At 40.2% G+C, this 25,391-nt stretch overlaps 1 protein-coding gene across 2 annotated transcripts in view; it reads left to right on the top strand.

The window, feature by feature from the left end:
* Positions 1-25,391, top strand: part of NELL1 (neural EGFL like 1) — an 859,251-nt gene that overhangs the window by 148,028 nt on the left and 685,832 nt on the right. For both annotated transcript variants that reach the window (XM_060159518.1, XM_060159517.1), the window contains exon 5: positions 22,959-23,055. In XM_060159518.1, coding sequence (XP_060015501.1) covers positions 22,959-23,055 — 97 coding nt within the window. The remainder of the gene's footprint in view (positions 1-22,958; positions 23,056-25,391) is intronic.

The following is a 25,391-nucleotide window of genomic DNA, read 5'->3' as shown; positions in this document are numbered from 1 at the left end:
GAGGTGAGGGTTTCTACTCCCCTATCTCCTTCTCTGTGTGGTCACATGGCACTGGGTCACTTTTGACTGAAAGCCACAGGCCCTATCAGGTGGCCCCTTTTTTGAGTTCCTGGCCCTTTTATGCCCAGGAAGGAAAGAGCTCCCAAGCCTCCACCCACTTTTTACAGTCTCTCTGGTAGTCTGCCATCTCTTGTGGTTTATCTGTCTCCCTGCTCGTACTTCTTTCTGTAAATAATCCCTTTAATTTTTTATTCTCTTTTCAAATGACCAAATTTCAGTGTGGTGACTATTTCCCACCAGGATCCTTACTGTTACGGGTTCAAAGTCAGATACCCTGGATCACTCTCTGGCTTTACTGCTTCCTAGCTGTGTTTCCTTGAGCTTCTCATCAGTAAAAGTAGGGTGGCAAGAATAATTGCTTTTGTCTATCTCTTCAGGAAGAAGAAAAGGGTGTGAAAATACCATGTAAACTGTAATTTACTGTGCACAAAGAGGGGTTCCTGTCACTGTGATATGCCAGGAGCTTGAAGTGGGAACTGGGGAAAGCAGAAGGCTTTGAGGATGGAGTGCATAGGTCTCTAGAGAGGGCTGTGCATCCTCACCTCCTTCTCCAGCAGAGTTAATGAGAAGTACAGATGACAGGAGGATGGGACCCCACAGATGATCCTTCAGAGACAAGCCCACAAGACCTCCTCTTGCGTTCACGTCAGCCCACACGTCCACCTCATGTGGAATACGGATGAGATCCCCTCCAATTACAGACACATTACTGAGTGATGATGTTAGCCCCTGGTCAGATGGATTCTCTGATAAGGCCTTTGGAAAATATAATTACATGGTCAAAAAAGAGGAAATTGTCAAACGGTGCTGAGAGACAGATGAAAAGGCCGATCTCTTGGCTTTTGTTTTTCACTATTCAGAGAGCACAGTATTGCAAGAGTAAGTCCTGTTATTTGTGTCCAGGATAATCTGACACTGGTTGCTAAAAAGAAATGGCAGTGGTATTTATATCGGAAATTACTCTGGAAGGCATGTGCCTGAGCTTCTAGAGGGATGTGGTGCCGTCTCGAGCTGATCGCTCTTGATCACATTAGTAATCTCATCCTTTTTTATTGCCTCTGAAGGACTTTCACTGTGTGAAATTATCTTGATCATTTACCTGTTTACAATTTTACCGTGTCTCATTCTCTCTGACCCGTACTCCTCACCTCCGGTAAAGAATGTCAGCAGGGCTTCCCTGGTGGCGCAGTGGTTGAGAGTCCGCCTGCCGATGCAGGGGACACGGGTTCGTGCCCCGGTCCGGGAAGATCCCACATGCCGCGGAGCGGCTGGGCCCGTGAGCCATGGCCGCTGAGCCTGCGCGTCCGCAGCCTGGGCTCCGCAACGGGAGAGGCCACAACAGTGAGAGGCCTGCGTAAAAAAAGTGTCAGCAGGTTGAACTTGTCTTGCGTTTCAATGCTGTATCCCCAGCACCTGGCTGAATGCCTGACTCAGAGTGGATACTTGTTTGAGGATTTGTTGAATTAGGGAATGAATGAGTGAAGAAATGAGGGGAGGAATGCTATGCATAAATGGCTAGGCATGAGAGAGAATTCTGGACCTTGAAGGAGCTGACATCTAATATTCTTGGAAGAGTATTTGAAGAGATGGGCATAAACCCACAATTCCAAGACATGAAGTGCTCAGAGCCCTAAGCATTGTCAGAAGCAAAGACACGAGTTAACTGTTGGAGGGTTTGAATGTGGGAGAACTGACTTCCAGTGGAAATGAGTAAGGTATAATGAATGGTGATTTGTGAGTAAGCCTTTGGATTAGAGCCAGACTGCTGTGTTCATATCCAAATCCCTCATTTTCCAATGGTTTCCCTAATAAGTTAAATGGACCACAGTTTTGTCATTTATGGGGAGAAAAAGGTAATAAATGACCCTACATCATGGATTTAATTGAAGTAATACATGGAAAGCATATAGATTTATGGCTGGTACATAGTAAGCACTCAGTAAATGTTAATAATTTTTACCAACAGTAGTAGGAGGAGGAGAAAGGAGGAAGAGGAGGACGAAAATGTTATGAAATAAAATTCAGTGAATCCTAGCCAGTAGATGAGAAGATTTGGATTCCAGCGCTATCTCTGCTACTCAATTACATGACCCAAAGGAAGAACTTCCCTTCTCTGGGTGTCACGCAAAGTCAAGAGTTTGAACTTGATGGTCTCTGGGTGCCCTGAGATGATGATTACGTGCTTAGAGCTGGGCTTGAAGGATGCGCAGTATTTTTGTGTTAGACTCGTGTGCATGTGGGGGATACCTTCCCTTCTGATTTTCATTTTCCTGCTCATAACGTAAGGTTATTTAATTAAGAGAAGAACATCCTCTCTCTTGTCCCTCTTCTACCCCAGCGCACACACAGCTTTGGGTACAGAGGAGGTTCTCAGATGCCCATTGGTTGCTTGACTGACGGATTTGGTTGGGTGTTAGGGTTAGAAAGAGTCCCAAGGGGTCCAGAAGAGAAAGGAAAAATGAAGGATTATTTCATTGTTTAATATCAAAATTGTCAATGAGACTTTTAATTTCATCCTCATCCATATATACTTGAGATAAAAAGAGGGAAATGGGAGAACAGAAGATAAGAAAGTAGGAAAGGAATGAATGGTATTTATTAGGTGCCTCCCATGTGTTGGGAGTTGACATATAGCATCTCACTGACCTTCAGGACAACCCTGTGAGATGTGGGTGCAGGTATTGAAGGCATTTTTATGCCTTCAGGGAGGGTTAACCTCCCTAAGGATCAGGGAGGGTTAACCTCCCTAAGGATCAGGGAGGGTTAACCTCCCTAAGGCCCCAAGCAGGACTCAGGTGAGGGTGGGATTGAAACCCAGGCTTGTTTGACTCCAAAGCCATCATACTCTCCTCCTTTGTGAGGTGATATTCCATATCTCCTCTCTCCTTACACCTTCAACACTTACTCCTCTCTCCTTACACCTTCAACACTTACTCCTCTCCCCCACACTCAGTGGATAAACTTTCTTCCTGCCTCACCCAGAAAATAGAAACAGAACTTTACTGACTCCTACCTCCACAGCCTGCCTGCTCCGGGACCATGGCCTCTGCATTTCCCATTGCTATGCACGCTCTCCATGCTCCTGTTGAGGGCCATCCCCCTCCCTGTGCAGGACATCACTTGTCCCATTTCATTCAGTCCTGCATCATCAGTATTTCCTCTCAACAGGACTATCGCAAGCAGTATAAATACATTGTATAAACCTATCATATATAAATAAAAATCTTTCCTCAATCCCATATCCCTCTCTCGCCATTTCTCTGGTTCTCTTTACAGTATAAATCTACAGTAGAGCTAGTAAACACTGTTCACTTCTTCCTCTCCCCTTTTCTTTTGAATCCATCCTAGTCAGGTTTGGTCCCTATAATCATACCAAAGACACTCTTATTAAAGTCACCAAAGGACCTCCACCTTGTCAATTCCAGGGTCCATTATCCATCTTCATCTTACTTGACTGAGCAGCTGCACTTGATGTTATCAGTCACTCTCTCCTTGAAAATTATTCTTCCCCGGGTTACTGGGCCTCCCAAAACTTGGAATTATCTTTTATTCCTTAAATTTTCCCTCACACTCTAAATGTAATTTATCAGCAAATTCTGTTAATTTTATATTCATAGTGTATCTAGACTCTGACCACTTTTCACCACCTCTGTAGAGTCTGGTCCAAACTGTTACCATCTCTCGTCTGTACTGTTTCATCTGCAACCTGTACTGTTGCCATAGTCTGCAATAAGTAGTTTTCCCTGATTCCACCTTTGCTATGTCCCTATTCCTAGTCTATTCTCAACTCATCAACCAGAGTAATCCATTTAAATAAGATCATGTCAGTCCTCAAACTTCCTAAACCAGATGAGAAAACTAGAATACAGTGGTGAAGCAACTTATATGCTCAGGGTTATATTGCTGGTAAGCAGCAGAGTCATGTTATAAATCCAGTTAATGTAGTTAGGAATAAAGTCATAACCACCTATATTGAAGGAAAGCTATATGTTCTAAGTATCCCAGCGTGTAGTTGGAAAGGTAAATCAATTCCTATAACAATGTGGTAGGTTCCACCATAGTGTAGTAAAGGATGCTTAAGAATACGGAGATGGTGCTATTAATCTAGCTTGGGGGGGGGGGGTGTCACAGGGAGGATATAGAAAAGTTTCCCTCCTGTCTGGATTGTTCCAGGAAAATGGTGGTTGCCTAAATCTGAATCTCTTCACATTCTTTCCGAAAACACTTACAGGTCGACAAGGAGAACAAATAAATGTATACACACTGACATTGTTAGCATAAATGGAGGCAGAAAGTACCATAAACTTCAGTGTACCTGAATATAAGTCTTTACAAAATGAACATAAAAGAGCAGAAACTTGTGTACAAAACTATTAAAAATGAAAAAATATGTCAGCTGATGCAAATTCTTCTAAAAAACCAAAGTAGAAAAAACTGTAATACAGTATTCCAGCCAGAGTCAATTATACTTTAACAAACTTTTAGAGATATGAAACCCACTCCTAATCAGAAATTCAGAAACTCAGAGTGGAAATATAAAAACAGCAGGAATATATAAAACATGAATGACTGAATGCAGGAAAGAAATGAAATAGACATTATTATTTTAGAAATAAAGAACAAATGACAAGAACCCCAATAGAGAATAAAAAGAACTACAGGGGCCATTGAAGAAAGGCATTAAAATAACTAAGAAAATGAGTATTAAATAAAAAAAAATAAACAGTAAAATCATCCTTAACAGAAAATGCATGTGTTAGATAAGCTTTATTTAGGAGTGACTTATAGTGCTGTTGCTGTTAAGTTCAATGTTAATAAATCAAAAACAAATAGATTAAATAAGGTGTCTTTAAACTGAAACACACATAAAACAAGGTTATGCATTGATTACTGAAAATGTTGTGATCTGAGGCTCACAGGAACCTAACTCTGTATTTCCTTTGGGATAATGATTCAGTATTTGTTAGTTCTGCATTTGCAGCAACCTTATAGAATAAATACTGTGAATAATTTAAAAAAAAAGAATAAAAATACCTGGAAAGAAAATGGTCAATAAAGAAAATAGGTAAAGATAATCCAACATATATATATATAATTGAAGTACCTGAAGAAGAAAAATGAAATAATCAAATGGAACTAATATTTAAAATTACAATGCAAGATAGGCAAAATAATCTTGAAAAAGGACTAATTTGGAGGACTCAGTTTTCGATTTCAAAACTTATTATATAACTTAGAATAATCAGAACAGTGTGGTGTTGGCATAGGATAGACGTATGGACCAATGGAATAAATAGAAAATCCAGAAAGAGACCCTCACATATGTAGTCAGTTGATTTTCAAAACAGGGGTACCAATGTCATTCAGTGGGAAAAACAGTTTTTCAACAAATGGTACTGTAAAACTGAATATCTACTTGCAAAAGAAAATGAAGTTGTACCCTTACCTTTCACTACATACAAAAATTAACTCAATGGATCAAAGACCTAAATGTAGGAGCTAAAACTAGAAAACTCTTAGGAGACATGGGGAAAAATCTTTAAGAAGTTGAATTTGGCAATGACTTCGTGATACCAAAAGTACAGGCAATAAAAAAAAAAGGATAAACTGGACTTCATCAATATCAAAAACTTTTGTGCATCTAAAGGAGTATCCAAGAGAAATAAAGCCCACAGAATAGGAGAAGATATTTGCAAACTATATATCTGATAAGGGATTAATGTCCAGAATAACGAACTCCCACAACTCAACAACAAACAACCCAATTCTAAAATGGGCAAAGGCAGAGATAAACCCACGCACATATGGTCACCTTATCTTTGATAAAGGAGGCAAGAATATACAGTGGAGAAAGGACAGCCTCTTCAATAGTGGTGCTGGGAAAACTGGACAGGTACATGTAAAAGTATTAAATTAGAACACTCCCTAACACCATACACAAAAATAAACTCAAAATGGATTAAAGACCTAAGTGTGAGGCCAGACAGTATCAAACTCTTGAGGAAAACATAGGCAGAACACTCTATGACATAAATCACAGTAAGATCCTTTTTGACCCACCTCCTAGAGAAATGGAAATAAAAACACAAACAAATGGGACCTAATGAAACTTAAAAGCTTTTGAACAGCAAAGGAAACCATAAACAAGATGAAAAGGCAGCCCTCAGAATGTGAGAAAATATTTGCAAACAAAGCAACTGACAAAGGATTAATCTCCAAAATTTACAAGCAGCTCATGCAGCTCAATATCAAAAAACCAAACAACCCAATCCAAAAATGGGCAGAAGACCTAAATAGACATTTCTCCAAAGAAGATATACAGATTGCCCACAAACACATGAAAGAATGCTCAACATCATTAATGACAAGAGAAATGCAAAGCAAAACTACAATGAGATATCATCTCATACCGGTCAGATTGGCCATCATCAAAAAAATCTACAAACAGGACTTCCCTGGTGGCGCAGTGGTTGAGAGTCCGCCTGCCGATGCAGGGGAAACGGGTTCGTGACCCGGTCCGGGAGGATCCCATATGCCGCGGAGCGGCTGGGTCCGTGAGCCATGGCTGCTGAGCCTGTGCGTCTGGAGCTTGTACACCGCAATGGGAGAAGCCACAACAGTGAGAGGCCCACGTACCACAAAAAAAAAAAAAAAAAAAAAAAATCTACAAACAATAAATGCTGGAGAGGGTGTGGAGAAAAGGGAACCCTCTTGCACTGTTGGTGGGAATGTAAATTGATACAGCCACTATGGAGAACAGTATGGAGTTTCCTTAAAAAACTAAAAATAGAACTACCATACGACTCAGCAATCCCACTATTGGGCATATACCCTGAGAAAACTGTAATTCAAAAAGAGACACATACCAAAATGTTCATTGCAGCTGTATTTACAATAGCCAGGACATGGAAGCAACCTAAGTGTCCATCAACAGATGAATGGATAAAGAAGATGTGGCACATATATACAATGGCATATTACTCAGCCATAAAAAGAAACGAAATTGAGTTATTTGTAGTGAGGTGGATGGACCTAGAGTCTGTCATACAGAGTGAAGTAAGTCAGAAAGAGAAAAATACCGTATGCTAACACAGGTATATGGAATCTAAGAAAAAAATGGTCATGAAGAACCTAGGGGCAAGACGGGAATAAAGACGCAGACCTACTAGAGAATGGACTTGAGGATATGGGGAGGGGGAAGGGTAAGCTGTGACAAAGTGAGAGAGTGGCACGGACATATATACACTACCAAACGTCAAATAGATAGCTAGTGGGAAGCAGCTGCATAGCACAGGGAGATCAGCTCAGTGCTTTGTGTCTACCTAGAGGGGTGGGATAGGGAGGGTGGGAGGGAGACGCAAGAGGGAAGAGATATGGGGACATATGTATATGTATAAGTGATTCACTCTGTTATAAAGCAGAAACTAACACACCATTGTAAAGCAATTGTACTCAAAGATGTTAAAAAGTAAAAAAATAAAAAAAATGTGCAAAGGATTTTAATAGACATTTCTCCAAGGGAGATACACAAATGGTCAATAAGCACATGAAAAGATGCTCAACTTGCTTACATAAAAAGCACAGTGAGATACCACTTAATACTAATATGAAGGCTATAATTAAAAAGAAAATAACTGTTGAGGATATGGAGAAACTGGACCCCTTATACAATGTAAAATAGTACAGCAGCTACGGAATAGTTTGGTGGCTCCTCAAAAAGCTAAATAGAAGTTACCATATCACCAGCAGTTACACCCCCAGGTACATATCCAAAGGAACTGAAAGCAGCTTTGAATAGATATGTGCATGCCAATGTTTATTTTAGTATTTTTCACAATGGCAAAAGTCAGAAACACCTCAAGTGTCCATCAACAGATGGATAAACAAAACGTGGTCCATACATGCAGTGGAATATTATTCAGCTGTAAAAAGGAATATAGTTCTGATACATCCTACAGCATGGATGAGGCTTGAAAGCATTACGCCAAGTACAAGCCAGGCACAAAAGGACAAATATTATTCTCCTTATATGAAGTATCTAGGATAGTCAAATCCTAGAGAACGTAGAGGTTAACAGGGTCTGAGGGGTGGGAGAATAAAGAGTTATTGCTTAATGGTTACAGAGTCTCTGTTTGGAGTGATGAAAAGTTTTGGTAAAAGATGGTGGTGGTAGTTGCACATCATTGTGAATGTAATTAATGCCCCTGAATTGTACACTTACAAATGGTTAAAATGGCTAAAAGTGTTATGTAAAGTTTAAAAAGTTAATAACAGAATATATCCCAAACCATTAAGTATATACTTTAAATAAGTTATATTGTAGGTGAATTATATCTCAATAAAGCCGTTAAAAAGTACAATGCAAGAAAACCAAAGGAAGTCCAAATCTACATACCGAGCGGAACCATCATGAATTTGGGAAAATGGACCTGTAAAGTCAACTCTGAGATATCCTAGTAAGGGTATTAAATTTTATATAAAAATATTCTCATGACTTCAAAAAGGCCATGTCATTTACAAAGGAAAGAAATTCAGGTTGGCATCAGACACTCTGACAGCAGCATACAAATCAGGACAAAAGTAGCATTTTCAATAAAACTTGAGAAAGATAGTATGAGAAAAGCTTCCCAGTTTGGCAACAGAGTTGGGTCTTGCTGTGTGATACAGCCAGATAAGTGCTAGAAAGGTATCTTGAACCAGGGGACCAGAATGTACAAAGGTTGGAAGCAAGAGAGTGCACGAAACTTGTAGGACTCGCAAATATCAATAGTTCAGTGTGGCTGGAGTCTCTGTGAATTAGGAGAGGCTCCTAAGGCCTTAGATTTCATCAAGCAATTCATTTATTTATTCCTTAACTTAATGGGTGTTTCTTGAGTATTCGTATTAAGTGCTCAGTAATGTCTAGTCAGTTATGTGTTACTGAGAGCGTCGTTTCTGAGATCTGTATGAAAAGATGAGGGAAAGGTTAAAGGGACTAGGGGAGTGTGCATATAAATTTTTATTTATGTGTGGAAAAGTAGCATGGGGTTTACTTGAGTAATTCTTCTGTTATTCTAAATATCCTTTTTCAATTGAAAATGTGCATTTCAGCTTTTCCGTCAACCTAGTAGTATTAAAAAAGTATGTTGGCAGTTAATCCATTTAAGAGGCAGAGGGAGCCTAGCCAGTTCACCCATTGGGTAATCATACAAGCACAGAGAGATGGTTGCATCCAGGAACTGATCAGACTGACACAAATGCAAAAATACATGAGATGAAAACCATTGTTATTAAGCATACATTTTGTGCCTAGCGCTGGTCTAGGTACTGGGGATGCCACAGCAAATAAGAACTTATCAAGTTGCCCACAAATTCATAAATTGCTGATGACATCACAGAATGTAAATGAGGTAGGCACCAAGGTGTGGTGAGATCAGAATTTTTATCTTCATGTACGCTGCTGAGTGGGCATCCCAAGACTTACTGTAGTTCTTCATCTGAGTGTAGAATTGTTTCAGTTAAGTGTATTTTCCTTTACATTTTCATGTTAGTTAAGATCCTTACGTTGTAAGTGACAGAAATCAAGTTGAATAACTTGAACAAAAAAGGCAAGATTATTAAAAGGTTACCAGATTATCTCATGCACAAAACATAAGGAAAGGGATGTAGCTGGGTCCTTGGGAGGATCTGAAAAACCAACAAGCATTCAGGTAGTTCAACACTGCATTACTTAAGCCATTTCACATCAGTATTGGGCATCAGTTTTTAAAACCATTACTGTGCAGTGTCGTATAGAGCCTTAGAAAGGTAAAAGGAGCAGCATCATTTTCTTTATGTAAAAGGGGAGGAAATAATCCTAGGAAGATAAAGTGATTTGTCCAAGGTCACGTCCCAAGTTTAGTGGGTAAGCCCAGAATTTACAAGTCTTTCTGACTCTTGAATCTTTTATTTTCCCATTAGCCTTCTTCAAATCCTTCTTTTTCTAACATGCAAAAATTTCCCCTTATAATTCCCTCGCCTTCTTAATTTTTCTTTTATCATTCATTTTGGTTTTGGAATTAAAGGAGTCACCTATGTGTCCTTAATAATAGGCTTATCTGAGACATCTCTTAAAACTGTCTTTAATTTATACCCTGTAATCTGAACATGAAGGAGCCACTAGGAAAGGGAATAATTAAAGAGATTAGTGGGAGATCTCAGTTGTCTCAGTGATTTTCTTATTATCATCCATGAAATGCCTTATCAGAAATGGGCCATTATAGTTTAAATGATCAGTCGGGGTTTGAAAAGGATTTGAAACTTCATCAGACACTTTCTGAACTTGGAGTTATAGCCTCGTTGTTTTCCAAACTCCAATGTTTCCTCCACAATGAACAATAACTTTTTGATTAAACAGCTGGCAGTCACTACTGAATGCCTCACAATAACAAAAGTCTTCCTTCAGATCAGGAAATTTTATCTAAATTGCTTTGCTCTGCTTCGGTGATTGTGAACTTCTGACCTAAAAATTTCTTGCAGCAAAGTGATTACTTTTTAAAAGAAAGAGCCCCAAACTAAATGAGTAATTCAGTGAACGTGATACAAAGCAGAGGTCAAGGCACAAAAGTTGTCCTCTCAGTAAACATTATTAAAAAACAATCAAGTCTGTATCGACACATTTATATTGGGAAGGCTATAGACAGCAGCTGAGAGAGAGGCATGAAAGTACCGCTTAGTAGTCAAGGGCCTTCCTCACTAGTTTTGCTCTTGAAAGGAGCAGCTACCTTTATGTAGCTAGTACCGTGTGCCAAGGACTGTGCCGTCTTTTCCATATGAATTAATTAGTACCCCAACTTCAACCCTTCCTGCCCTCCTGCTGGCGTTTCCCATTGGTTGAAACCAACTGGAACCAAAAAGGAGAGGGAACCTCTTAGTCTTCTTTGGCACAGAACAAGGCAGAGTCCATCTGGAGGGGGTGAATGGAGATACTCGGCTCACCTTAGCTTTTGCCACTATTTGAAATAGAACAACAATGAACAAATAACTATAATTTATCTACACTGTAATGAAGGCTCCAGGAGGCCAGGAATATAATATTACTCTTGTCAAATAAATTTACAGGTGGCTGCCTGTATATTGTCTTTCTATCCGTTCCTGTGTTCCTCCATCCATCATCTACACAACTATTAATGGGCCACGGTCAGGAGAACCCTTTTACTTTTTTATTTGCACCACAAAACGTTGGGATGCTGAAGGACTTATTCTTTGTGCTGCTCTGTTTGTTTGTTTGTTTTAATTTAAATAGAAAAACATCTAGAAACGGCCTCATGGAGGAGATTGTTCCCCTGTGCCTCTCACTCTGCCTTGGAGACGCCCTAAGCAGAGTCCCAGCTGCTCCTGTCATAGGCTAGCTTGACTGTAGCAGGGCAGGAGGAGATCCTAGTCAAACCTGACTTTGCTTCTTGAGGACAGACTTTGCCAAATAAAGCCTTCATCAGAGATTCTTTTTTACAGTGGGGCCAGGCTGGCACCTGTTGAATCTGATTTTATGAGGGGTGTAGAAATCTGTATTTTTGGAAAGCTTACTAGGCTCCCTTAATGTTTGGCAAGAGACCTTACCTTATGTGTGCTTTCCAAGGTCCTGAAAAAGTGAAGAGGTCAAAGAATACACATCTCTGCTTGACTCTTGGGGACACCAATGTTGCAGGTGGTGGTGGTGGTCAGTGGTTGCATCAGGACTTCATGGAGAGAGAGAAATATTTACCTTGTCCCTTATCATAGCTTCTAGACCCTGAAACATTTCACATGGGTTGTTTGGAAATGGTCAATCTCAGGCCTTTGGGGAGACATCCATTTGCTCTGGGAAGCTTTAAAGCATTACGATGTCCCATGTGGTCTCTGCATGACAGGTGGCTTTTGGATCTTTATATATTAATATAACAAGTAGCAGATGGAGGTTGAATCAGAGACCTTCAATGTCCTTTCTGACCCTGACAGTCCTAGTTACCAATGTGTGCTTTATACAAACATCAGTCCTTTGATTTATCATTAAATTTAAATCTCCATTTAGATGAATAATAAAATGGGGCTACACTAAATTTTCACCCACTCATGAGTATCAGCAAATATTTTGGAGGCAGCTAGTCTAGGGTATAATTGAACACTTTGTGCAGCACATTTTCTGAACTCCTGGAAAAAAAATGGGACTAACGACTGGATTCATGTGCTATCAGTGGCTACACCAAGGGAGTGATATAGGAGGCTCTTACTCTCCTCTCCTTCCTATCACATTGCTGCCTCTAAACTCCTCTTTTATAGAAATTGTAAAGCTGACAGTGGGTACTGTTTTCTAACCAGTTGAGCCAAGTGTCTTAGATGAGGCTTCTGGTATCGTTTTTCTGAAAATACTTCAAATTAAAGTACCTCCTGGATTGTTCTGTGAGGGTGAAAGCATTGATCTTACCTAATAACATTAATAATGTTTTACTTTAGAAAAGCATTTTAGAATTTGCAATGTACTTTTATTGAGATTATCTGTTTTATAGTCATTGAAAACCTATGTAATAGGTATTGTTATTAAGTTTGTGAGTGAAGAAACTGAGGGCCCAGAGAGGTTTTGTAACTTGCCCCAAGTCACAAAGCTTAAATGGTAAAGGTAAGACACAGACGGATGTTTTCTGACTTGAGTCCAATGATCTTTCTGTATCTCACACTGTTTATGTAACCAACTGGTTGAACATTTGACTTTTTAAGAACAGAATCAATAGAGGATTGTAAGACAATGTGGCATAGCACGAGTTTACATCTGGATTTGAATTTAGGCTTTGCCATTTATTGAATGGTATCACGCAAGTCATTTAACTTCTGTGAACATCTATCAATTGAGTATAGCAATGCCTGCCTTTTAGGGTTACTTCAAGGATTATAACGTTTGTAAAGTTCTTGCATATAGTAGATAATCGAGGGCAGCTCTTAAAAGTTTTGAGGCTGTGTCTCTCTGTCTGAGTTTGAGGATTACTGTCCTTGCCAAGTGGTCTTCTATCATCTACTAGGACATCCTTCAGAGACTGTAGTTCATTGCTTCCCAAGGCTGTTCCTTCTCTCTGTGTTTTCTGACTGCTAGAAAATTCTTACCTTGAGCTAAAAATACCTCCTTGTAACTTACACTTGTTGGTATACGTTTTACCTCTTTTAGCTACATAGACCAAATCCAGTCCCTCTTCCACGTGACAGTCCTCCAAATATTTGAAGACTTTATCTTGCTTTCCCTTAATCTTTACTTTTTCAGGCTGCACATCCTCTGTTCCTTCAGCCATTCAGCACTTGATTTGGCTCACAAGGCCCTCACAATCCTGCTTGGTTCTTTCTAAAGTGTGTCTGTTTATCATCTGAGAAGTTCCTACAACTACATGTGATTATCTCTAGGCAGATGGACTCAGATTAGAATGAGATCATTGTCTTCTTCTGGTACAGTTTAAGATGATAACATCCTTTTTGGCAGCCTTAGCTTACTGTTGATCAAAACAGCTGTGTACTTTTTCTCAATATGTATTTCTGTTAAACCTTAGATCTCACATTCTGTCTTTGAGAAGCACAGTCCCTAAGCATGGGATCTTTCATTTTTGATGTGAAATTTCATCTTATTTGATTTGGCCCTAATTTCTGCCTATTAATGTCTCTTTTAACCCTGGTGGTATTATCTGAAAATGTATTATGATTGAAACAGTCATACCAACTCCGTATTTTCCTGCAGATTCAATAAGCCCACTGCTATTACACTGTTGAATCGTAGGTAACAATGCTAAATATGACAGAGCTGGTTGTCTGACCTGATCCACAATCAGCATGATCTTGGGATAGGCAGAGCATAAGGGTTAGTAAGAAGTTGTAGGACAGAGATATTTGGGGCATAAAATATGGTTAAGAAAGGGAAGTACTGTTGGTATGGAGATCCCAATGAGGAGAGAGAAAAGAGTAAACTTTAATTGCCAAACAAGCAAAAGCATGCATCTGGCAAGTGTTTTCTCAGTGGATGAAGCAGGTCTTCATCCATCTTCTTGGGAAGACCTCTCTTTCTCTTGGAGGGTATTCATACCCTTCTCCGGCAAAGTCTCTTTGCTAATCTCATTTGAACACTCTGCTGCCTTCTCTTTCACCACAACAAAGGCATCTCCATCCAGATTTCAACTTTGCCTTCTCTTTTTAGTTCGCATTTGTATTTACTCTGCTGACAGCGGCTGCGAAACTGTTTAGAAACCTGCTGAGCCCTGCTACCGTCCTCCCTCCTGAGCTCTGCATGGATTTGGTTTAGAAGTCAGTTCTTACATGTTGGCGCCATACTGTATTCACCTCGATAATCCGTCTCCCCGATTACAGTCTGTACTCCTGTACAATGCCAGAGGTGCCGTTTTCCCCTTGTCATTTGCTGAGTGTCATTGGTTTCGTTAAACAAATTGTTAGGAGGAGACCACAGAGCTCCCCTTTGGGGGTATTCCTTTCATGTCCTTCTGGTACAAGCCCTGTGTGATGTGTCTTCCATGTTAGCAAATAATTACCAACAGCCAAGCAACCTGACACGGAAATTCAACAAGTAGCTCATCAGTGTACATCGCCGGCAGACACTCTGGCCACAGTGAGCAAGCTTTGAGGAACTATTTTGTAGATTGCGATGACCTACGGAATGAATGCTGAACAGGGCCAAGAGCAATGCCAATGACGCCATAGGTGTCTTTTGTTTTTCTAGTGGTGATCAAGAACTTCGTGTTCCCACATTTCCCCTATGAAGCTGAGGGGGGAAGATTGCACGATGCCCCCTTTAGCCTGAGTTCAAAAGAGAGAATTGCCTCCTGTGCAAGCTCCCCCGCCACCGTATTAGTGAGGGGAGATAGAATGGGAGTTGTCTTGTGTTCTCTAATAAGGAACTTTCTCTAAGGAACACCTTGATATTCACTAGTGCTGGCTTAAAGGCAGTGAAGATGAGGCTCTCTATCTAGCAGAGGAAGGTCATTGTAACTTTCCTCTTCAGGGAGTTTGTGAACACTTTTCTTCAATTCTAGGCAAAGCCCCAGATAAACCTCTTCATTTAGCGTCTCATTTGGGCTTCATATTGTCTTATTGAACACCGGCACAATACGTGTCAATTCACAAGGTTTACATTGGAAATTCATTCTTCTCTATAATTGGGAAAGGTACCGTGGAGTCCCTTCAGAGGCCTTTCTTCACCCAGGTAAATAAAAATCCAATATTCCTTCGTATGTAGTGTCGTTGAACCACTGCATTTCTTTGTTGAGCTCTGAGGGCTTTATCGGTTAACAGAAAATCTAGTTCTTCATAGAATATTGACTGGTCTTTAAGCAGATGGCATGCGTGCTAGGGAGGGCATTCTTCTCTCTCTTTTTTTTTTTTTTCTGCGGTACGCGGGCCTCTCACTGTTGTGGCCTCTCCCGTTGCGGAGCACAGGCTCCGGACGCGCAGGCTCAGCGGCCATGGCTCACGGGCCCAGCCGCTCCGCGGCATGTGGGATCTTCGCGGACTGGGGCACGAGCCCGTGTCCCCTGCATCGGCAGGCGGACTCTCAACCACTGCACCACCAGGGAAGCCCCGGGAGGGCATTCTTAAAGTCATGAATAAAGAGAAGCTGTACCTTGTGAAGAAAATTCCTAATGGGAGCCCTTGATTCAGTGGCTGACTTGCACGAGGAGCATGATAGTTGCTCTTTGCAGTGTTCATTCCTCTTGAGCAGTTTTTATGTTTGGATGTTTAATTTTTCATGCTATTGTATTAGAAATGAGTTACTTACACTTTAAAATACCGTTAGATACTAATGGCATGCAAAATTCCCATAATTCTCCCAATACATCTTAATAGCCAGCATCTCATTTGAGTTCAAGGCCTAGAAACACGACTAAATGGGAATTGGGCCTTTTTTTTGGCCAAAAGAAAGGGTAGATTTTAGATGGTTATAGAGTAAATGCATTATTTGTGTCAGGTAGCCTATGGGAATATGATAAATTTGGGCTGATTATAATGCCATCAACTTAAGCAGTAAATCGTGCACTTATCAAAAGGACTATGCTTGATCTGATTAATTTTCAAGTTGCTGACTATTTCTCTTGACTATTTCTTTCTGAAATACATATATCTGGCTTTCCTGTTAGTGAGTTGTCTGCCTGACAGATTCAAATTTGCTATCCCTATCTCTTTTCTGCATGGAAAACAGTGAGAGGTTTTTTTTTTTAATCTTGCTCTATTTTTTTGTGGGGGGGCGGGGGGCTTCTTGTGTGAATCTCATGAGCTGGCGATGATGGAGGAAAACACTTGAAAAAAGTTATCATGTCACTCATTTTCACTGACTGCATTTTCCTCAGGAATATCTGCATAAAGTCTCAAGTTCAACTGCCTGATTTCTTAGTTTGTGTCATTCATTTTTGGGAATTGTGCATCATAAAGTCTTAGCCATAATACTTTAGGGCTTGTGTAACTGTCTGTAGCCCTCTTATTCTGAACATACTGCCTTCATTCATTCATTCAGTATATGGAGTGGGCACCTACTTTGACTAGGCTCTCTTCCAGATGGTAGAGATACTGACATGAAAAAGATAGACGAGGTCCTTGCTTTCAAGATGCTTACTTCTGGTAGGAGGAGACAGTCCATCAGCAAAGAGCCAACGGTGGAGAGTCATGTGCTTTGATAAGCGTAAAACAAGCTAAGTGATGAGTGGTTGGTTGCTACTTTATGTAGAATGGTCAGGGAAGGTGTTAGTGCAGGAGACAAGTGAGCAGGTGCAGGGATGTTGCTGCGAGGGTTTTATTTCCTCCATACTCAGCAGATAATCAGTGGTTGTAGCAGTCAGGAAGTGCAGACACAACTCGAGTGTGAAAGTGCTGGACGCAGGGGTACCAGGAAAGGCCAATTGCTCCTTCCTTGGCAGGGAGGTCTGGGAAAGCAGGTTCAGCCAGGACCAGAATTTTAGACTTCAACGGTTAGTGGGAGCGTATAGAGTCATATGCTGATGTTCTAGAGAGTATGTCCAAATGGGCCATCCAAGTGGGCAGGGTCTCAGAGGTCAGTAAAGAACCAAAATACAGGGCAGTCAGAATACATAAAAAATAATATATATAAAAAGGATAAATAAGGACGGCCTGAGGTAAGAACGTAGAGGGCTTTGGCTTACTGCTGACATTTTTTGTTTCCCCAGAAACCTTTTATATGGATTGGCTAAATCCAATTAAGGTCCCAAATGGAGTAGGAAAGTGCCTAGTACTGGATTAGGCAAAAGTGTTAGGAGTAGTGTCTTGTCATATTTTACTCATATAAAAACCATGTATTTTGTTGTTGTTCTTGGTTTGGTGATTGTGTGTTCAAACATACAGTCTAATATAGTATAAAATATTTCTTATACCTCTTCCTTTTTCCTGAGCCCTTCTCCTGTCTAATGTGAGTTTATGATGAACTTTCAACAAAAGTCAAGCTTTTGTAAATGTCAAAGAATTACATATTTTGGAGGGATGTAAAAGATACTAAGATGTTTGCTTAATTTGCATAGAAAAGTTTGTGACTTATGTCTTGAAAGAATTGAAAAAAGCTAATGAATGACATTTCAAAACTAACATAGTAAAAATACTGGGATTTTGGTACGTCATAGAAAATGTACTTTGTCCAAAAATTTTGTTTTAATCCTAGAAAATGTACTTTGTCCAAAAATTTTGTTTTAATCCAAAGTTTAGAATCTAAGTAGGCTGTCAGTGTGCACTCTAATCAGGTTAAACAGCAGCAGAAGTTAATGCTGTTAATTCCTTTGTTTTGTTCCTGTTACATATTCACTTGTTCTAGCTTTTAAATTTGTAGAAGGTGAAAAGAAATTTAGGATTTAAAAATTTTCAGTGTGGGAATTTATGACAAAATAGGCACTAAATTCTTGCATTGTAACATTGAAATCTCATACCCTCCCATGCGACAGTGATGTCATTCCCCTAAACTGTGTCCCAAAGCACAAGCCAGGCACCTAAGATACTGATAATCCCATCTCAGTGGATTCATTTGATGTGAGGTGCAGCCGGTGGGCTGAAATGTATCATGTGACCTGTGTAGCTCTGCATCCTTAGACACCTGTGAATTTTACAGACTGGCAGCACCTACTATGTACCAATGGCATTAAAACTATTCAAGCCTCACCACAGCCCATACAGTCAGCAGTAACATCCCCGTTTTTTATTTTTTTAGTTTTTGCTTGCATTGGGTCTTCATTGCTGTGCGCGGACTTCCTCTAGTTTCGGTGAGCGGGGGCTACCCTTCGTTGCGGTGCACAGGCTTCTCATTGTGGTGGCTTCTCTTATTGCGGAGCACGGGCTCTAGGCGCGCGGGCTCCAGTAGTTGTGACACGTGGGCTCAGTGGTTGTGGCTCGTGGGCTCTAGAGCACAGGCTCAGTAGTTGTGGTGCACAGGCTTAGTTGCTCCGCAGCATGTGGGATCTTCCCGGACCAGGGCTAGAACCCGTGTCCCCTGAACTGGCAGGCGGATTCTTAACCACTGCGCCACCAGGGAAGCCCATCCCCCTTTTTAAAATGAGAAAGCTGAGGTACAGAGAAATTAAATCACTTAATTAAGGTCATATAGCTAGTAGAATGCACAACTGGAATGTGAACCTAAATCTATTTTATCCCAAATTCATGTGTCTCTGCTATACCACACGATCTCTGATATCTCTTGGCATTATAGGCGTGAATCTATGACAGTCACCTTTCTGTCTTTCGTTGGGGTATACTTGTTAGGGTAAAGAATACTGGCCACAACTACGGAAAATCCTCTCCATCTCAGTTGGGTTGCCGTCCGGTTGGGTGTGTCTGGCTGGCAGGTGGCCTCCCACATCATCATTTAGGAATCCAGGCCCTGCCATCTTGTGGCTCTGCCCACCTCACAGCCTTTAGAGCCTTCTCTTGTCAGCTGAAAGAGACAGTGTGAAAGATGCTTGAGGGAGGTTTTCTGGGGCTAGGTCATGGCTAGCAGTGGTGCAGATCCCTTCCATTCACATTCCATGGCCACACCCAGAGGTGAAGGAGGCTGGAAACCTTGTAGCCACGTAGCAGTGTAGCAAGGAGGAAGAGAAAGTGGGTTCTGGGAGAGCTAACCGGTCCTGACCTTGTGCTTTGGCATGTGGTCTTGTTTCCCCTTTCCCTTCCTGATAAGTAAGTCAAGTTAGGAATCTTAATTTATTTGAGTGAATCGCACAGACTTGGGGTCTGGGTTCAAATCCCAGCTCTGCCATTCACCAGCTGCCTAGCCATGGACAAGTTATTTAACCTTGCCAAGCCAAGAATACCTGCCTGATGGTGGTATTGCGAGGATTAAGTAAATCAATATAAGGAAAGTCCTTAGTACAAATGCTTGACACACACTCGGTACTGTGTAAGTGCTGGCTGTTATGTGGGTGTGTCAGCTCTACTTTATTCTTCATTCACAACTCAGCTGTAGTGTCCCCTTCTTTGGAAAGTCTTCCCTTTCTTTTCTGCTTTTAAAAATACATCTTTATTGGAGTGTAATTGCTTTACAACGTTGTGTTAGTTCCTGCTGTATAACAAAGTGAATCAGCTATACGATATTTTCTTTCTTCTCTGCTTCCGCAGATCCTTGCACTTATTGCACTGAATTGTAAGGTGTGTGTGTGGCTGTGTTGTCTGTCTGGCTCAGGCATTTCACCTGAGGGCAGGAACTTGGCTGTGCTAACTTCGCCTGTGTGTCCCCATAGCCAGCAGAGTGTCACACACATTGTAGACAGTCAGATGTTTCCTGACGGGAAGGAAACCTCATTAACCAGAAGAGCAGAATATCAGAATACAGTATTCGATTTCCTGACCACGCTGGAAGTCAAGGAGTTCATGTATTAGCTTTGACTTTTCATTTCAGTTGGTTTGGGCAATACTACATTTAAGTGACAGATCATTGTGCCCTACCGGCTTATTTGCATGAGCCAGTCCAGCTCAGGGATCAGCAGCCCTTTTGCCAAGATTCTGATTGTATTTGTCTGGTATGTTGGTGTCATAACTCCCCCTGTAGAAGGGTGAGGTTAGGGATGTGATAATCCTGTTTCTTAGTTTATGAGATATTGTCAGCATTAATCCATGAAATCTTCCCTCCCCTCCCTCCCTCCCTCCCTCCCTTCCTTCCTTCCTTCCTTCCTTCCTCACTTTCCCCCCTCCTCTCCCCATCTCCCTCCCTTCCTTCCTTTCACTCCCCTCCCCCCAACCATTCCCATTCCTTTAGGAAAACACTATCATATATACCTTATGTGACTCTTAAAGTTTGTGTATATCTTTGGCTAATCGATAAAATAGTTTTGCATGTATGTAGTTTTAATTTACATAATTGTAGACCTTTTTAGCTTTTTCACTCTATTTTTAAAACTTTTTAGCTTAATATAATTTTAATCCTACAGGAAAATTGAGAATGGTCCAAAAAACAATCATAAACTCTTTGCTCAGATTCTGCTCTGTCTCTCAAAGTAATAATGTGTGTTTACATATGTACGTACTTATAGTGTGTATATACACATTGTTATTTTGAACTCTTTGAGAGTAAGTTGCAAACCTCATGACCCTCTACCCCTAAATACTACAGTACATATTTCCTAAGAACAAGACATTTAAATAAACACTATCCACATTCTCAAAATCAGGAAATTGCACACCAATCCAACACTATTTTGTAATCTACGGTTTCTATTCAAATTTCACCAGTTTTCTACTAATGTCCTTTATGAGATTTTCTTTTTTCCTGCCCCCAGATCCAGTCCAGGATCCTGCACTTAGTAAACATGAGATAAAGGCCTCCTTTGCTCATTGGAGCTCACATTCTAGCATATTGAAAACCAAAAAGAAAGCATTTGAATGGAAAGCTCCTGTCACTCTGATAGATGCAAATGTTTTAAAATGAAGGTGAAGATAAATAGTTTGACAACATTTTCAATTTTTTAGTGAAATGAACTCCTAGAAAATTATGCTTCTGCCTCTTCCCCTAGATAGCGATTTCCGATTCTCTCTGGCCTCCTCTGAAATTCACCAGCGTTGAACATAAGTTTTGCATCGTTATCTCCATAGTGCATAAATAATTTTGCATTCTACTTTCCTCTGGTGAAAACTATTTTGTATATATTTCCCCATATTTCATAACCTGCATATTTAATCACTATTAATGACTAGTAAATTCTGTCAAGCTGAACTACTGTAACGTATGTGTTTCTCTTTTGTTGTAAATTTGGCTTGTTTCTAGTTTTTCACTAATATTAGAAAAAACTTTTTTAAGGAAGTGTATAGCATCTTCTTGTATTAAAGCAGTTTTGACAGATTGTTTCATTTAAAATGTTTCCTTCTAACATACAGAAAGAAAGGTTGCGTTTTTGTGGAGAAAACACAGGCTGTCTTTTTCAGGGAAACTTATTTTTCCTTGATTATGTTTCAAGCCTCCATTTATAATGGAAAGATAATTAATAGAGAGGGATCTGATATATTTAGATCTTTGTCAGTTGAATACTTTGCATGTATTGTTAGGAAACAGCATGTTTCCATTGGGGAATAGGAGAGTAATGCATGATGTGGCTAAGATACAAGACTGCAGTGTGATAGTTCCCAGCTGCAACGGCCTTGCAGTCATTCACTGGCTTTGACACAACTGGACAATCCTTCAGGTCTTCCGCACTTTCCTACTGAGAGCTGCTGGAGGAATCCATCACCCTCTGCCAGGAGGCAGTCAGCTGCATCCCAGCTGGGAGGATTGATGAGTTGTTAGACCTCTGGACCTACCTGGGTGATGATTCTCCCCACGGCTGCTCCAAGTAAGGACAGAGGAATGAATGGAATGGACAGGGCCATCATGAGGAATGGAAATTCACAGATGGTCCCTGTATCTCACCCCATTCAGAATCTTCTGAGCGCCTAAGGAGACAAGTTCAGTTCTTAGGCAAGCTCTTCCTTTCCCTTCTCAGTACTCAGGTGCTGAAAGGTACTTGCCAGGGGTGAGGCGGAGGCCTGTGATCAGCTGGTGGTTACAGGGACTGTTTCTAAATTTCAAGATTTGTAACTGACTAACGTGGGGCTTGGGCGGGCAGAGCAACTGAGACAATTCAATTGAATTGCTCAACAGAGCAATTCAGTTGTTCAGTAGGTTTTATCAGTGCTTTCAAAGGTCCTGGGACTGTTGCCTTCTCTGTATTAGTTATATGTCTTACTATATCATATGAAGGTTTTCATCATGTACAGAGTTTTATCTTTTACTCTATGAGGGCGGGACTTCGTACGTCTGGTTTATTGCTCTGTCTCCTGCTGTCTTGTATGGAGCTTGGAGCATAAAGAAATGCTCAATAAATATTTGTTCATTGGATGATGACTTCAGTTACTTGATTTTGTACATTATCATGTGTGCAGCTGCTACTCAGTTATTTAGAGGGGGTAGGAGGTTACTGTAGAAATGAGTAGCAGCTGAGTAAAGCAGTCAGGGAGTAGTAGAGCACAAAGGAGAGTACATGGGCTTTGCAGCCAGACAGGTGGAAATTCTCATCCCAACTTCACTGTTCCCTGGCTGTCTTGGTTGACCCATTTACGGTCCCTGAACCTCAGCTTTCTCACCTGTAACATGGACAAAACCACTTTACTCACAGAGTTTGTATGAAATTCGTTGCTCAGAATAGACACTCAAACATGGTACCCTTTTCCTTCTTCCCCTGCCCAAAGGGCAAAGATAGAAAGCCAGGAGGGGCCCAGATAATGTGTCTAAGTGTTGTCAGGAAACAGATCTCTGTTTATGTTACCTGTCATCTAAAACGTGCCACATATTGGCTTCATCTCTCTATACCAGCTGCTAATGCCATGAGTACTTCAAACGGCGTGCATGTACCTTTTGGTTCTGCTTTGAGCCTCTTTGTTAGTAACTGTGTTCTTTGCCCTTATAGGATTTATGAACGTGTGATAGACCCTCCTGAGACCAACCTTCCCCCAGGAAGCAATTTATGGCTTGGTCAGCGCAACCAAAAGCATGGTTTATTCAAAGTAAGCACTACTTTCTACTTTTGCTTTTCTATGTGTTTGATGTGAATTTAATCATTTAATTGTCACAACAGTTCTCTGACGTAGGTGTTTTGAGACTAGACAGAGAGTTCAATGACCTGCCCAAGGTCACACACTTCACTTTACTGCCAGATATGGATGATCCAGAATGTAAATAATTCTCAAAATGTTTCTTATTGCCCTACTTCTGGGAGATTTAAGGTAATCTTCAAATTGGTTTTCATTGTCAGAACCTGTTAATTCAGTTTTGGGTGGATGTCTAGTCTAGATAAACAGTAAGAAATGACTCAACTTCCATGAGCTTTGGTTTTCCTGTCTATAAAGAGGGTAATATTGGGTTGGCCAAAACGTTCGTTCGAGTTTTCCCATAAGGTGTTTTGGAAAAACCCTGAACGCACTTTTTGGCCAACCCAATACAATAACTGCATTCATAGAAACATGAGGATTCAGTGATAAAGTGAATTGAAAAAGTTAAAAACATCATGAAATTTAAAGATTGCCTTGTTCTTCAATAGAATGGCAGAATTTTGCTTCTGGCAGTATGGTCGACTAGACATTTTTAAAATCCTCTTGCTTCAAAATGCCTGTAAATGCTGGATAAAACAACAGAAATCTTTTATGATTTGTCATTGCACTTACAATAAGGTATATTCTTAGAGGCTAAATACATGAAGGGAAGTGAAAACCAGAGGGATATAGGCCAATATCAGGAAGGTAGATATTTAAGTTTATTCCTTTTCTTTCCTTTAATCTATTTCTCTATTCCAACTTTATTGAGATATCAATGACATATAACATTATGTGTGTTTAAGGTATACAACAGTTCGACACAATATATTGCAAAATGATTTCTACCATAATGTTAGCTAACATCTCCATCATATCATATAATTATCATTTCTTTTTTGTGGAGAGAACATTTACGATCTACTCTCTTAGCAGCTTTCAATTATATAATACAATATTATTAGCTATAATCACCATGCTGTACATTAGATCCCCAGAACTTATTCATATTATAACTGGAAACTGTTACTCTTTGACCAACATCTTCCCATTTCCCCCACTCCCTCTAAACCCTGGCAATCACCATTCTACTCTCTGTTTCTATGACTCAGGTTTTTAGATTCCACATACAAGTGATATTATACATGATTTCTCTCTCTGTCTGATTTGTTTCACTTTGCATAATGCCCTCAAGGTCCATCCATGTTGCAAATGGCAGGATTTTTTCTTTCTCATGGTTGAGTAATATTCCACTCGTGTGTGTGTGTGTGTGTGTGTGTGTGTGTGTGTGTGTACACGTAGACATACCATATCTTCTTTATCCATTTATCTGTTTACAGACACTTAGGTTTCCATATTTTGGTTTTTATGAATAATGCTGCAGTGAACATGGGGCTGCAGATATCTTTATGAGGTAGTGATTTCATTTCCTTTGGACATATACCCCACATTATGTGGAAGCCACCTAGAAGTGGGCTTGCTGGATCACATGGCTGTTCTATTTTCAACTTTTTGGGGAACCTCTATGTTGCTTTTCATAGTGGCGGTGCCAATTTACATTTCTATCAACAGTGCACAAGGTTCCCCTTTTCTCTAATCCTCTCCAACACTCGTTATCTCTTGTCTTTTTGATGATAGGCATTTTAAAAGGTATAATGTGATATCTCATAATGTTTTTTTATTTGCATTTTTTGATGATTAGTGATGCTGAGCACCTTTTCATGTACCTTTTGGCTATTTGCATGTCTTCTTAGGAAAAATGTCTCTTTAGTTCCTCTGCCCATTTTAAAATCAGACTTTATCTTGCTATTGCGTTGTATGAGTTCTTTGTATATTTTGGATATTAACTCCTTATCAGGCATATGGTTTGCAAATACTAGTTGACTGTATAGGCAAGGATTTATTTTTGGGTTTCAATTCTGTTCCATTGGTCTATGTGTCTTTTGTTTTTGTTTTTGTTTTTTGTTAGTATCATATTGTTTTGATTACTATAGCTTTGTAGTACAGTTTGAAATCCAGAAGTGTGACGCCTCCAGCTTTGTTGTTCTTTCTCAGGATTACTTTTGCTATTTGGGGTCTTCTGTGATTTTATACAAATTTTAGGGTTCTTTTTTCAATATCTGTGAAAAATGCCGATTGAATTTTGAAAGGAATTGCATTGAATCTACAGATTGCTTTGGGTAGTGTGGACATTTTAACAGTAATAATTCTTCTGATCCATGAACATATGGGATATCTTTCCATTTGTTTGTGTCTTCTTCAGTTTTTAATCAAAGTCTTGTAGTTTTCAGTATACAGATCTTTCATTTCCT

The sequence above is a fragment of the Lagenorhynchus albirostris genome, chromosome 9 (genome assembly GCF_949774975.1).
Source record: "Lagenorhynchus albirostris chromosome 9, mLagAlb1.1, whole genome shotgun sequence".
NCBI lineage: Eukaryota > Metazoa > Chordata > Mammalia > Artiodactyla > Delphinidae > Lagenorhynchus > Lagenorhynchus albirostris.
Note: the sequence above shows the minus strand (reverse complement) of the source record. Positions and strands in the feature narration are given on the sequence as shown.